This window comes from Gavia stellata, chromosome 6 (assembly GCF_030936135.1).
Source record: "Gavia stellata isolate bGavSte3 chromosome 6, bGavSte3.hap2, whole genome shotgun sequence".
In the NCBI taxonomy this organism is placed as follows: Eukaryota; Metazoa; Chordata; class Aves; order Gaviiformes; family Gaviidae; genus Gavia; species Gavia stellata.
The window spans coordinates 55,927,984-55,941,234 of NC_082599.1; the positions used below are offsets into that span (position 1 = coordinate 55,927,984).

At 38.3% G+C, this 13,251-nt stretch overlaps 1 protein-coding gene across 1 annotated transcript in view; it reads right to left on the reverse strand.

Annotated features, from left to right (window-relative positions):
• The window catches only part of VPS41 (VPS41 subunit of HOPS complex), a 111,248-nt gene that overhangs the window by 74,089 nt on the left and 23,908 nt on the right, over positions 1-13,251 (reverse strand). Inside the window, exon 4 of the mRNA XM_059818489.1 lies at positions 12,034-12,111. Within this exon, the coding sequence (XP_059674472.1) occupies positions 12,034-12,111 (78 nt within the window). The remainder of the gene's footprint in view (positions 1-12,033; positions 12,112-13,251) is intronic.

Sequence of the window (13,251 nt, forward strand, 5' to 3'; positions counted from 1 at the left end):
ACCTAGAAAAATACTAAATATTCTTTTCCTCCAAGGGTGCCTTTCCAATCCAAAATGATAAACTCAGCCCACCTAGAAGAAAGTGTAATCTACTTAACTTGTTAAAAAAGCGGTTCTACTTTTCAGGGCCTTTTCATTTGGGGAAGTGATAGGAGGTGACAGCGAACAAACCAGACAGTGAGAGAGTCTTCAACTATTAAAAAAGAAAAAAAGGTGTGCAACAGCTAAGCACAGGTGTATTACATCTTGTTTGTTCCATCTGTTTTGACTTCAGAACACTGACACCCAGAGATCTCTTGTACTGAGAAACTACCTTTAAAAGGAAGAAATTGAAGCCCTGCACTTCTCTTGCCCCAGACGCTGCAGTGCTCCACTGACTTATGCATATCTTGCATATTTGTAGAGTTTTACTGATACAATAGAGGGAAAAGCAACTCAGAAAAGCAAATTCTGATGCTGTATCATGGTTTACCTGCAACAAGGTAAAAGTACACACATACCTATGTGTATATACACAACTGTGAAACATAATGTAGTAACACAAAGGTTAAAATTGAAAAGGCAGCTTTAAAAGTTACAGAATAAGCTGTTCACCATTGCCTGCAATAGAAGTAGTATACTCTGAATTTACAACACTTAAATTTTCATCAAATGAAAATCTACTAATATCCACACCAAAGAGGTTTTGTTCAACAATACTAGCAGCCAGATTTTGATAAGTCAGTGAGGATTCCTGCTCCAGTGCTTTTCCTATAACACTCTTGAATCTGTCATTCTCCAAATGAAAAATGGAAGATTATATTGGTTAGAAGAAAAGGGAGGGGGGAAAGCTGGGGAGAGTGACAAGGTCTGGGACGCAGAACAATAACAACATTAACTTTTATTTTGTCTGTGGGAAGGCAGACCTTGCCTACAAAAAAGAAAGATCTCAAAAGCTTGTCTAAAACGAAGAGAACATAAGGACAAGGAATCTCTCATATATAGTCTGAGAAAGTGAGAAAGACCAAAAAGCCTACAGTGATTTCAATATTTTCTACATCAGTGAATCCCTTAATCTTGTTTGTCAACTACAGGGATGAGGAAAAAAAAACTAAAACCATCCAAGGAAAAGTAAATTAACAAGGGATCTCCCTAAATGTGTAGTAGTTGCTAGATAATCAGAAGGCTTGTCTAGGAACGGTGGAACTATTACTGAAAACAAATCTATACTGAAAGCCTACACCGCTTCCTAGCAGAATTTAAGCATTGGCTAATTTCTGACAGATCCAAAGTAGAATCTCTTTTCTATTAAAACACTGGTGCATAAGGAGATATCCTCCCAGGAGCTCTGCACCAAAGTAAACAAATTACTCCCGTTTCCTCCTCTCCCCAAGTCCCCTTTGCCATTTGCTGTAAAACTGCGGGGCTTCAACGATGGTATGTCTTTGAAGCCTGCTTCTACTGCTTTGTTTCTGCCTGTGCATTAAAGCCATCTGAGAATATGAAGCAATATTCCCTATCAGACACCCATGGGGAGGGCTTAAGTACAGGTGGGGGACTGAGCAAGGGCTGCAGGCAATGACTACACACACCTTCCTCGGAAGACCCAACACAACGTGGGAGAAGACTATACCAAGCTATCTGGAGGTTCACCTCACTGATTTCTTTAACTGCTTTCTTTTCAGAACAGCTCCCCAAGCACAGTGAACTTGGAGAATTCATCATTGAGCATTAACTTTCCACACAGGCTACTGAATTATAAATTGGGCTTTGAAGAACAATCCAAAAAACATATCTAAACCTCTGAGGATGAAGGCTACTGGTGCGCTTTCACAGCTTGTTTCTAACAGAATGCCACCACCACTGTCAATGTATTTAACAGGATTTTGTAGAATTCTACCCCCTGAAGTAGAAAGTATGAGATTTTTCTCCATTTCTTGATAACCTCATTTCAGAGACGTGACTGATGAGAGGCCAACCAGGTCACACAGTGCAAATTCTTGTCAAGACAGGTTTTCTTTTGAGATATTATTTTATTGGTGCTTTGACCAAACAACTTTTAAAGAAGCAAAGAGGCTCTTGACTATTCTTCTCAGGGGTCATGCATTGTTGTGCCAACATAATTTCCAGGAAGGTTTTCACAACAGCCATAACGCTCACCCCTCTCCCTGACCTAACATGGGACAGAGGACATGACCACATGGAGCCTAGCATTCCTGCTTCTTCATACGTTCCATTATGTAGCCATTACTTTCTCCACAACTACCTAGTTTCCTTCCTTCTATCAGCTCCTGCAATGCGAAACTGCACTAGGTTTTTTTTCCAGTTATTTTAGCCTGTCAACCATTCCACTGCAGACAATGATGCCAACCTGATGGCTACTGAAATCGGTGAAAAGATCTCTCGCTGATGGAATCAGACAGAAGCAGAACTATAAGGGAAGGAATTGCCTTTCCTGGCTGAAAATGACATAACTAGTCATATTCCTGGCATAGTTAAATATTACACTGGGTGATCAATGCTGAAGTTCAGCCAATAGCTAGAGCTAAAGTGCCATTTTCCATGTAAACATTTGGTTATCAACACTGGTATGGATTGGCATAAGTCAGAGCTATACGCAATAATAAATACATTTCCTGCTTACTGAAAGCACTGTATTCTCTTTGGACAACAACTCTGGATCTTCCTTTATTTGCAATTATATCATCTAGGCAAGTCTCACAAACCCATCAGAGATACTCAACAATGATCAATGTTGGGTGTCTGATTCTTGACAGGATCCTAAACACATCTGCAAATCAAAAAGATGGGGGGAGAGGGAGGAGAGTTACTCACACAAGTAGAAACTATGGATCTTGACATGCACTGTAACTTACTGTAAGCAGCATATTGGATGCCATATCCTCACTGTGACAGTACAATAGGGAAAGCTAAACGTGAAAATTAATTGATCCTGTGCAACTTCCTCAATGCATTTACATACAAAGAGGCTCTATTTCAATACCAGCGAAGTGCAGACATGATTGCTTATAATAAACTTTATTTAAAGTAGATCAAAAAAGCAAACGGACAGATTCATTCATTCCTCCATCTTTACACTGCTCACAGTTCACAGCTCCTATCTTCAAAATTGCCAAGACCTGCTGAAACTACAGATTTCAATTAGCAGCCAGTTTAGGGTTACGGTCGTGAACCTCCCAACACCAACATACTGATTTCTGAAATGTCTTATACTTTTATTACTGTGTCACAGGACACTGAGTGGAACTAGCTTCCTCAGCAGCATCACAGTGGAGATGGCCAGCTTCAAAATAGCTACTTCTGTCAGCAGCCACTCTGAAGGTATAAACACCCAAGACTGGTCAAATCTGGACTGGCCACATTTAGCATTCCATCAGAAGTGCAATAAACAACTGCTATACACACTGTCATGTCTTTTAAAACAAGTAAGTCTCATCCTTCAGAAAGGAATCTTTATTAGATTTACAAAGTTCATTATCAATAACATCTTACCCCCATGGGAAAAAATACTTAGTTTTGCCCTCATGTTTTGTTCATCATATTATGCCCCTGTTATGTCATTCTGTGTTTTTAATAGTGCTGCATTTTTATTGTTAATGGAAACAAAGGACTGTAGCTCTATCATTAATGTCAACTTGTATAAAAACCACTGTCCTCCAGAACTCAGTTGCTTTGGACTTTCTAACTAGGAAGACATTTTCTAATGCAAATAATATTTTATTAATGCCAGAACTCTGAATAATTCTGACAAGCAAACTGCTATTATTTTGTGTATGTACACGCAAGTGCCTGCCTTCTGTATAAAGGAAAATGCCATCCAGGTATAATATGCCATTTGAAAGGAAAACAGCTCTAGGAATCAGCAGTATACTAGCTTCGTAGGAATCAAACCTTTCCAAATCCTCCCTGTGCTTTTAAAGGTTGTTTGGGTTTAGAAAATGCACGTCTGTGTTATCTGTCTTTTATGAAAAAGACTTCATCAGTGCTACCTGAAACTAGTTGTTTCATTGCTCCTAATAAAAACTCTAGAGCAACTTGGCCCAGTGGTCCAGCTATGTATCAGCAAAGAGCATTTGGGGGGGTACGAGTCGGATGTGACACAATATGCTTCCGAGATGACTAGGAAAAGGAAGCAGTGAATCACTGAACGTATGTCTTGTGCCAGTCAACATCACCTGGTCAAACCAGAAAGTTCCCAGTAGGGCAGGGACATCACTGATGGTGAGAATCTGTGGTTCTTCAAATTCCAAGAGGCTGTAAAAGACAGAACAACCTAGCAGTATCTAGCCTTTCTTGTCAGGGACTAAGCCTCTGGAAGGCACAGAAAAGTAGGTTCCTTATTTAACAGTTGTTTGAAATTTGTTGGGAGTCTTTTGAGGCTTTCTTTAAAGAGTCAATTACACTCTAGAAAAGTAATCTTTTGCTTAAATCAGAGATGAAAAAATATTACTGTGCATGGTTGTTTAATATGTCTTTGAAATTAGAAACTATGTTTCTGTGTTTTTCTTAAAAGCAAATAAACTTTGTTGCCTAATATTGTTGTCAAATTACAATGCACAGGGCAATTTTTTAGAGAAAAGGTCAGTAACAGTTGCAAACATAAATTACATTTTTCTAAATAATCAAGATGTAGTATGCATTCAAATAGCAAATGCTACCAAACCTGGATGGTGAAAAAGTTAGAAGAAAAAAAAAGAATTGTTTTGATGATGTTGATGTTTCTGCCTGATGTCACAAATAATTTTGTTCAAAAATGTTTGAAAATGCCACATGTAAATTCACTTAGCAGAATTACAGTAAGGTCCTCTACTTGATCTTTCTCAAAAATAGACTCAGAGTTCCTACAAGGTCTGGTGAAAAAAAAAATACATTGGAAACTTTGCCCTTTCATTGACCAACAATGCTGTATTAAATACTATAGCAGTAATGTCCTTCATGTTTAGCATTCTCCCATAATGCGATATCTTTCCCCCTAGAATTTTCCAGATTTCTTTTTTTTTTTTGAGAAAACACACAGAATATGATAGGACCCTACGAAGTCAAGAGAAACTGAACTATTTGCTATGTCTAGATGATTGTGACAAAACAGCATTCAGTCACTTACCTCATTAAGAGGTGACATTAAAGAGGGCTGGTGATTCTTTAAGCGATCTAATCACCCATTCGCAACAGGTACCTTCAACACAATACCTTTAGAGTTGGTCATGAAATACAACAGGATACCCACTCTATAGAAAAGTGATTGATACTAGAGAACAAAAAGGAAACTTATTCCTATGCTTTTATGTCAAAAAATAGAGGAAAAACAATATGCATTTGGACAGTAATGAAGTTGTAGAAAGATAATTCAGTCTAAGGATGGGGCTGACATTCTTCTCAAAAGAAGGTACATGGGCAACATAGCTGCTAGTGAAAAGTTCAAAAGAGAAGGCAGAAACAATTGCAGTCCCAGAAACAGCTGATAAAGTACATAAGCTTTATACTTTAACTGAAATAAGGTTAATCTACATCATACATGTTACTGCTTGTGACTGCACAAGCACACGTTTGATTTTATGAGCATTCAAGAAATAAATGGCTGGACCATACAAGACCTTCTGTAGCTGAACCCATATTTCCAGCTAAACTTTTTACACTATTCTGCACTAAGCTACAGAGTTATTGCAAGCTACAAGCTTGAAAGAATAACTGAATGAAATGGTCATGCTTTCCTCAGTTTTGAGCTTATAAAAATTAATCATACATGATACTACAATTCTTTAAAACTCCCATATTTCGTCCGTGCTCCAAGCAACATTTCTAGTAATAATGAATGCCTCCCACATCCATCTGATCTCTTTAAGTAAAAATTTAAACACCACTCCCTTCAAAGGAAAGTTAGCTACAGTGGATAAAAAGATGATGCACAAAACATCTACAAGAGGTTTTTTTTGTTTCAGTTGTGTCAGGCAAGAAACTTCTCTAGACCTATGGAATGACGGCCCTGACACCACAATTTTTGCCAATCTAGGCAAGCTACCTCACTTCTCATCTAGTGACAGAGACACCCAGGTACACCACAATTCCTGCCAAAGAAGGGTCCTAATCTTCAATAGGTCCACAGTTCCCATTGAAAACACTCCAGATCACAAACAACCTAATAAGCACAGTACCAGGACAAACATAATAAGACATACTTTCCAAGCCTTTATAACATCCAAAAAGCCAGACTCAAAAGGCCATCTGAGTTATTCCCATGACTACTGTAAAAACCTCTGCATTTCCAAATCACCTGCATGATTTGGAAAATGGAAAAAATGAAAAGACAGGTAGACAGAAACAGAATAAGGGCTATTAAATCGGGTGCAGACATCCAAGTCTTAAGAGCAAAATCCCAAAGGACATCACTTTTCGCCAGTTTTTCCATTGGGCAGAGCTAGGGGTTAGCGTAAAGCATTTAAGCTGTAGGACTGCACCACCCATTTGGGTGGGAGGTCCCATGGAGGGGAAGGAAACCTGTCCCCTGCATAGACACTCGCTCCTATCAAAACCTTAATTTTTACTTTGGGTTTTGGAGCCTACATTTATAGCAGCTTGCTTGGTTTTGTACAAAACAAAGGATTTCAGCTTCAAATTTACAGGCACAGTGACACCCTGCAAATACTAACACACAGCTACCCAGATCTTTACTCTAAATTCTGTTGCTTCATTTCATTTCCCGACTAAGTCTCCTTTCATAGTCTGACAGTGACAACTAAAATGATGTAGTTAAAGTAATAAACAGGGAATTTTAAGTAGCCTGTCAAAATAAGTGACATTTATATCATCTTAGTCTTAAACTCTCATGTAAAGTTCCATTCAAAGTAACTTTTTCATCATACAATCAAATGCTGTAAGTTACCTTCCCCATTGAAAGATGCTGCATTACCTCTCAGAGCAGTTAGTGGGCTCCGCATCATTTCCAGCAACAGCATTTAGTGCTTCACAACAGCTGTTTCTTCATTAGAAATATGCTTTTCTTGTTAGCAATTAAACTCTTTCAAAAGCATGTCAAATCAACAGAAACCTCTCACATTTTGTTTGCAACCTGATGAGTTATCAGCAAAACCAACAGGCCACCGACAGACCTTCAGGCAACACACTTGCTCCAGAGTCTGGCAAGTGCTGTAACTTTAATACACCCAAGGGCAACGATACCACCACAGAAGGAACTCCCCTTTAATTTTTCAAGGTAGCTGAGATGACCTAGTGATTTTGGATTTCTGCCATTCTGATTAAAAAACCATAAAAAACGTTTAGTGCTCCACAATGTGAGACAATTGGAAAAAAAAAAAAGGGTGAAGCCACGAAAGAAATACGTGGTAAAAAGAAATGCGGTGAGAAGGGGCCTCTACTTAAAGTTTCATTCTTTCTGAAATTCCAGCAGTCTTGAATAGCTCACAGATGTTGCACGCTAAAAGGACTTCAATTTCTTTGCACTAAGAGAGGCTTTAAAACACTATTTACATTGTTTTCTAGGCTCATGCATCACCTCTGAAACACCTCTGATGCATTAAACATTTAAATCCCCCCTACTTGTAAAATAGGTGACGTTTCCCCTTCTCACAGAATATCACTGGCACCAGCCAAGACTTCTTACCATTTTTCCTTTAAGCTTGATGTTTATTAGAAGACCAGAATGGGGGCAGGTTTTCTTGTCCTTTGAAAGGTTTGATTTGTTACTTAACTAAACATGTTTGTATAGCTTTCTTCATATCTGCAAGTCCTTAATCCACAAGATGTCAGTTGAAGCAATAATTATATTAATAAATTGTAGACAGTCTAAGAAGAAAAGAAAGATGGAGAGGCACTTGGAATTAACATGCTGTGAATCAGTCCTGCATCATCCTTTGTCAGTGGCATTAGCAGGCTTTTTTCCCCCCTTCTTGTTGCCTTTTAGTAATAATTTTCAGCGCATTTGACACATTTCATCTCACTCAATGCACTGAACCCTAATACAAGAGAACACCAGTTTGTCAAACATACGTTATTTGAGGATGCATATCAGTTAATCTTAGGCAGCTGATGTTGTCAAAGACAGCCACACTGGCAAGAGCTAAAAACACGCTAGGCAAGGAGGAAAGGGGGATCACGCGAGAGCACAAGCGTGGCTGCTGAGGTACCAGCACCATCCAAGGCCAAAGCCCCTAAATTCCTGTCTCTCAAAGTCTCCCGCACCAGTTTCAAAGCACACGTTTCCACTGCTGTTGACAAGAGGAGTTGCAAACCTGAAAAGACTACTTCTCCACCTGGCACAGGATCCAGCCTCAGGTATTTTAAGAGCAGGATGAGAGCAAGACTCTGTTCTGAAAAGACTTTTTAGTTGTCTATGTTAGTTTCACAGAAGCCTCTGTGAATATTTATGGATCAAAGTAGAGCACAAAATTAAATCTTTGCAGCACTAGGGCCAGTACTTGCAATTCAGGATGCCCACATTGTTTTGCTGCTATGGAAATTACAGAGTGAAGTCCTAAAAAGGTTTTTTTAAACAACAAAAAAAAAAGCACGTTCCAACAGCAGAACTTTCCGGGATGCCAGGCTTGACATTTTAGTGTTTCTTACAGCTGTTTTTAGCAATTTAAAATTCTAAATGCATTCAGCCTTCAACAGGAGGGCCATCGTTCAAAAATTGGCCATTTTGGAGATGCATGCAACATCCTTCTGAGTTTTCTCCCTCAAAGTTCACAGGAGCTGGAGACATGATAAAGTAATTATGCTGCAAATCCTGAGATCAGTCTCTATTTCTGTTCTACAATTTGGCTCAAATCCAGATGTGAGCCAATATGGAAAAGAAATGATTTATAAACCCAAAATTCTTATTTCTTCAATTTCGAAGCCCATTTATATTATTGAACATGGTTACCTGAGATTAGGAAAGAAAAATGGAAATCAAGAGGACTACAGGAGCAGTAACGGTATTTTCTACATTTACTTAATATGAACTTGCCATTAAAAGCAATTATTAAAAAAGGTTAAAATAAAACCCCCTCTCTCCATTCTGTTTTATTTCACATACTAACATTATTTTGGATCTAGTGACTTTTAAAAAGTTTCATGTGTATGGTTTGTTTTTTCTATTCACACATTTAACAGACTTAGATGTATAGAAAAGTAATTAATTTTTTTATTCCCCAACTTGGCTTTAAAAAAGCCCAAACCCCTGAAAAATACAGATAAAGACTCAAATGCAGAACAATTCCTTGAATTACATATCTGATTTCTTCCAGACAAAGGGTTTCACGTTGCTATCCTTACTATTCATTTCTCCCATCCCATAAGACAGAAAACATCTGCTGAAAAGATTTTTTCAAAAAGAAAAATATCTAAAAGTCACTCCCCAGGTACACTGTTTACTGCAAACAATTAAAAAATTTCAGTGGTAATATTGCTTGCTCTTTAATGAGATACTATTTTATTTACTCGGAACAGTTTTTATACATTACTAATTTCCAGAAATTAGTAACAACAGATACTTCTCCTTTTTACAACTTCAAGGTAAAACCATATCTGCCATTCCACCAGTAGAAATGCTTTCAGGAGGAATTTGCTCATTTTGGACTCAAAGAACCAGAGAAAATACCACTAGAGAAAATACTCTGTGCCCCAGCGCATTTACAAGGAATGCTTTGCATCTATAGGACTTCAGGAAGTGACTGACTTAATTCTCAAGAAAGGGTTAGGTTATATTTGAGATTTATAACACAGCAATGCTCTAATGCAAATCCCCCAGGAGGAGAGACAGTAAACAGGCGTTGGTAGGAGAGAACAGAAGGAAGACCCCTGCCAAATGTTTTGATAGCAATGCCTCCAGTCTGCAGTCCAAGATCTTGAAAAGTTCAGGTTAGAAGGAAAATATTCAGCCAGTTCAGACTAAACTGTCTACGAGTTCAACAGCTAACATTCATTCAAAAAACTTCTCTGTTTAAGCAGCCAAGGATGTCACAGAGCTGCTTTGATTCTCACATAGGCAGCCCATTCTGTTCTACGACACTTAGTAGTTCCTTGGAAAACTTTTCTTTTAAAGACAAGTGGTCCTAGATCAAAATAATTTTTCTTCAAACTATAAGAAAAAAAGAAGCAACCTTTCCACCTGATCCATGATAAAATTTATCTGTTGCACTGGAGACACGTAGATTACAACAAGAGACAGAAACATTAAGAACCTAATCCAAGAAACATTTCTTTTTCCTATTCTCCACCTTAAAAAGCAGTTTGTACTCAAACAATAGTTTAAAAAGAAATCATTGCCATCTCTGTAAGACGACACAGCACAAAAATCTTCATCCTGAAGCAGGTCAAGTTTGGAAAAGGGGTAACCAAGCAAGCACTGTAGAGCAGAAAGTGGTTTATATAGCCCAACCTTAACTTCACCAGAAGAAACCACCCTCCCAGCAGGCACTGGTAGGAGTCTTTAATAAAGAAAAGCAAAGAAAAGAGCACATTTGGGTGAGTGGGTGAGTATGAAGAGGATGCAGGGATTTTGTTTTATAGTCTTCAGCAGACAACAGGTCCCCTCGTTCCTTGCTCTACACCTAGGCAATGCCCTAAGTCTTTGCAGAAGGAGGAGGATTTCACCTTTCAGAACCAGTGTGGGAGAATAGGGCGTTGGTGATACACTTAGGGAAAAAATGGCAGTTCTACAAATGAACTCTTCCAAGTACCTGACACAGAGTGGAACGAATACAAGACTGAGACATTTAATGCCTGACTCAATAGAAAATCTCCACTTCATTTGAGTGAGTCTAAGTCAGTCCTTTACTACAGAGATGGAAAAGAAAAATTCAGGTACACTTTAATCCGGCCTCCCCCAGACAGATTACTTCATAGAGAAAGAAACTGTATCTTTAGCAAGTAGTATACATGTAAAGTAACCAGAACTATAAGGAAACACCAAAAGCTTTTCCTCTTTTGAAATGCAGTCAGCATCTCCTCTGTAGGGCTGATGAACACACAAAGTTAAAAGAAATAGAAGAACATAATTAGCTTGACTTTCATTAATACCCAATATGGTCATTGTCAATCTGACCAATGCTATACATAAAATCTCCTCCAAAGGTTGTGCCTAGGAGTCCAGGTTTTGGCTGTGGCTTTTTTTCCCCCCTTGCACAATTGCATAATTAGATTTTTCAAAAATATAAACAAAACCTTTCACCCCTCCCATGCAGATAGCTGTGTCAGCTTTAGAACATATGTTCTTTTTGCAAACATGCCAACATCTTGCAATGGACACTCTGACAAGTGCTGACACTGCTATGAAAAACCAATGCTTGGCTACTAGATTTTTGAGACAATGCCCAGAGAATAAAAAAAAAAAAATCTAATTCTCTTCCTCCCACCTCCCATGGAAGACAGGGAATTTGAAAATGAGATATTAAAAAACAAAACAAAAAGTAATCAACAAGTATCCACAATTAAAAGGAACATTTAATACCCTAGAACAGAGCTTTAAATTTAGCATTTCATTCATCCTCTAGTATCAGGAACCACAATAAGGAAAAAGTCTGCTGCTTCTCCTTCAATCAATACAATCCCTTAAGAGTCCAAGCTTCAAAACATTCACATAAAATATTAGCGTTATATATTTGCAGTAGATAAACTGAACCAGCAAGGCAATCAATCAATTTTCAATTATTTGTGGCAACTAGATAAGATGATAGCGCACGCACTAACAACTGACAATAGTCACCTAATGAGCAAGCTCATGCCTTATGGAAGTCACGAAACTCTGAGTTACATAATTAATAATATCCATTTACAATCATAAATATGTATTTCTTCTTCTGTCTTCACAAAGAAAGTTTATTATATGTAAACTGAGATGAGCTCATCACAAAACCATCCAGTGTAACTTCTTTTTGCAAGGACCATACGCTGCCTCTTATCTTCTGGGGAGGGAGTTCATGAAACGCATTAGTAAAATTTCAGGTGTAGCAACAGCGTTAACTTATTTATTACTTAGTCCATTGCAGCATTTTTACATCCGAGTAGATGTGTTCTGAACAACGCCATACTTACAACATCAAACTTCTGTGTGATGTTCCCCTGGACATCAAGTAAATAAACTTTGCCATAATGCGTTCCCAGTGCCAAAAACTGTAAAAGAAAGAGACTGATTACATAAACACAAAGACACCACAACCAAAACTACAGCAATGCTAAATGAACTCTGGGATGTTTAGCAGATTAATGATTAGCAGCACCGGGGAACAAAACCCCACCACCTTCTATAGACAAAGCTTATTTTAACTGCACCTAAAGAATAAAACAGGGCTTCAAGCCCATATTACTGTGATAGTGCAAGTTAGCTGTCAGGATGAGTCATGAGGACCCTCATCCTCTGACAACTAATGGTGTGTCTGCAGTCCGTACACACTGCCTGATGGACTGTGGCAGCAAATTAAAAATGCAGCGTGAAAGCAAGGACCAACACAAACCCGAAATAGTTCCTAGATGCTTTCTGCAGCTTTGTTTCAATCATAACGGTTTCCTTTGGGCTTTATTTTTAATTCTCCTTCATTGTTAACATAAAACTAAAACATTCAAACACAGCAAAAGGCCACCGGTAAGCCACTGGTAAAATTCGGCTGAATTATAGAAGGTCTCTCTCAGTGCATTTAAGCACGCAGACAACCACTGGGTTTGCTTTCCTTCACATAGTAACACTCCTACATGGAACACTCTCAAGACAAATACACTGTTCCTTGGAAATCTCAGGAGTTTCATTCTAAAAAATAGCAGCAATATAAAGAAATCTCCACACAAATGCATGCTATCACAAACTTATTTTGATACAAACAAGAAGGGAATTGATTCTGGAGAGATCGGCTGTTAATTGAACCATGTGAACTACACCTGAACAGAAAAGGAAGAACTTTGGTACTACTTGATTTATGACAGAGGTTTCTTCTATTCCCCCCCTCCTTTCAGCATTACTCAAATAGTCCAGGCTCCTCAATTCTCTGTATTTCACTGCATGTGAGCATGGTTCATTGCAACCTATAATGAAATGCTCAAATTTACAGGCACTGCTAAGCGTGTCAGTCAGGCAGCACAATCTTTAAAAAATAACCTTACAGAAAGTCAAGGTTTAAAAGGATTTATCAAAATGGAATTGCTTAAAATGAAATTTCAGTTCAGGCACTTAAAATATGAAGCTACATTAAAAGGAGTCAAAAAAGGGAAAGAAGGGGTTCATTAGAAATTCATCCCCTGCAATGCCTTTCACTCCTGCAA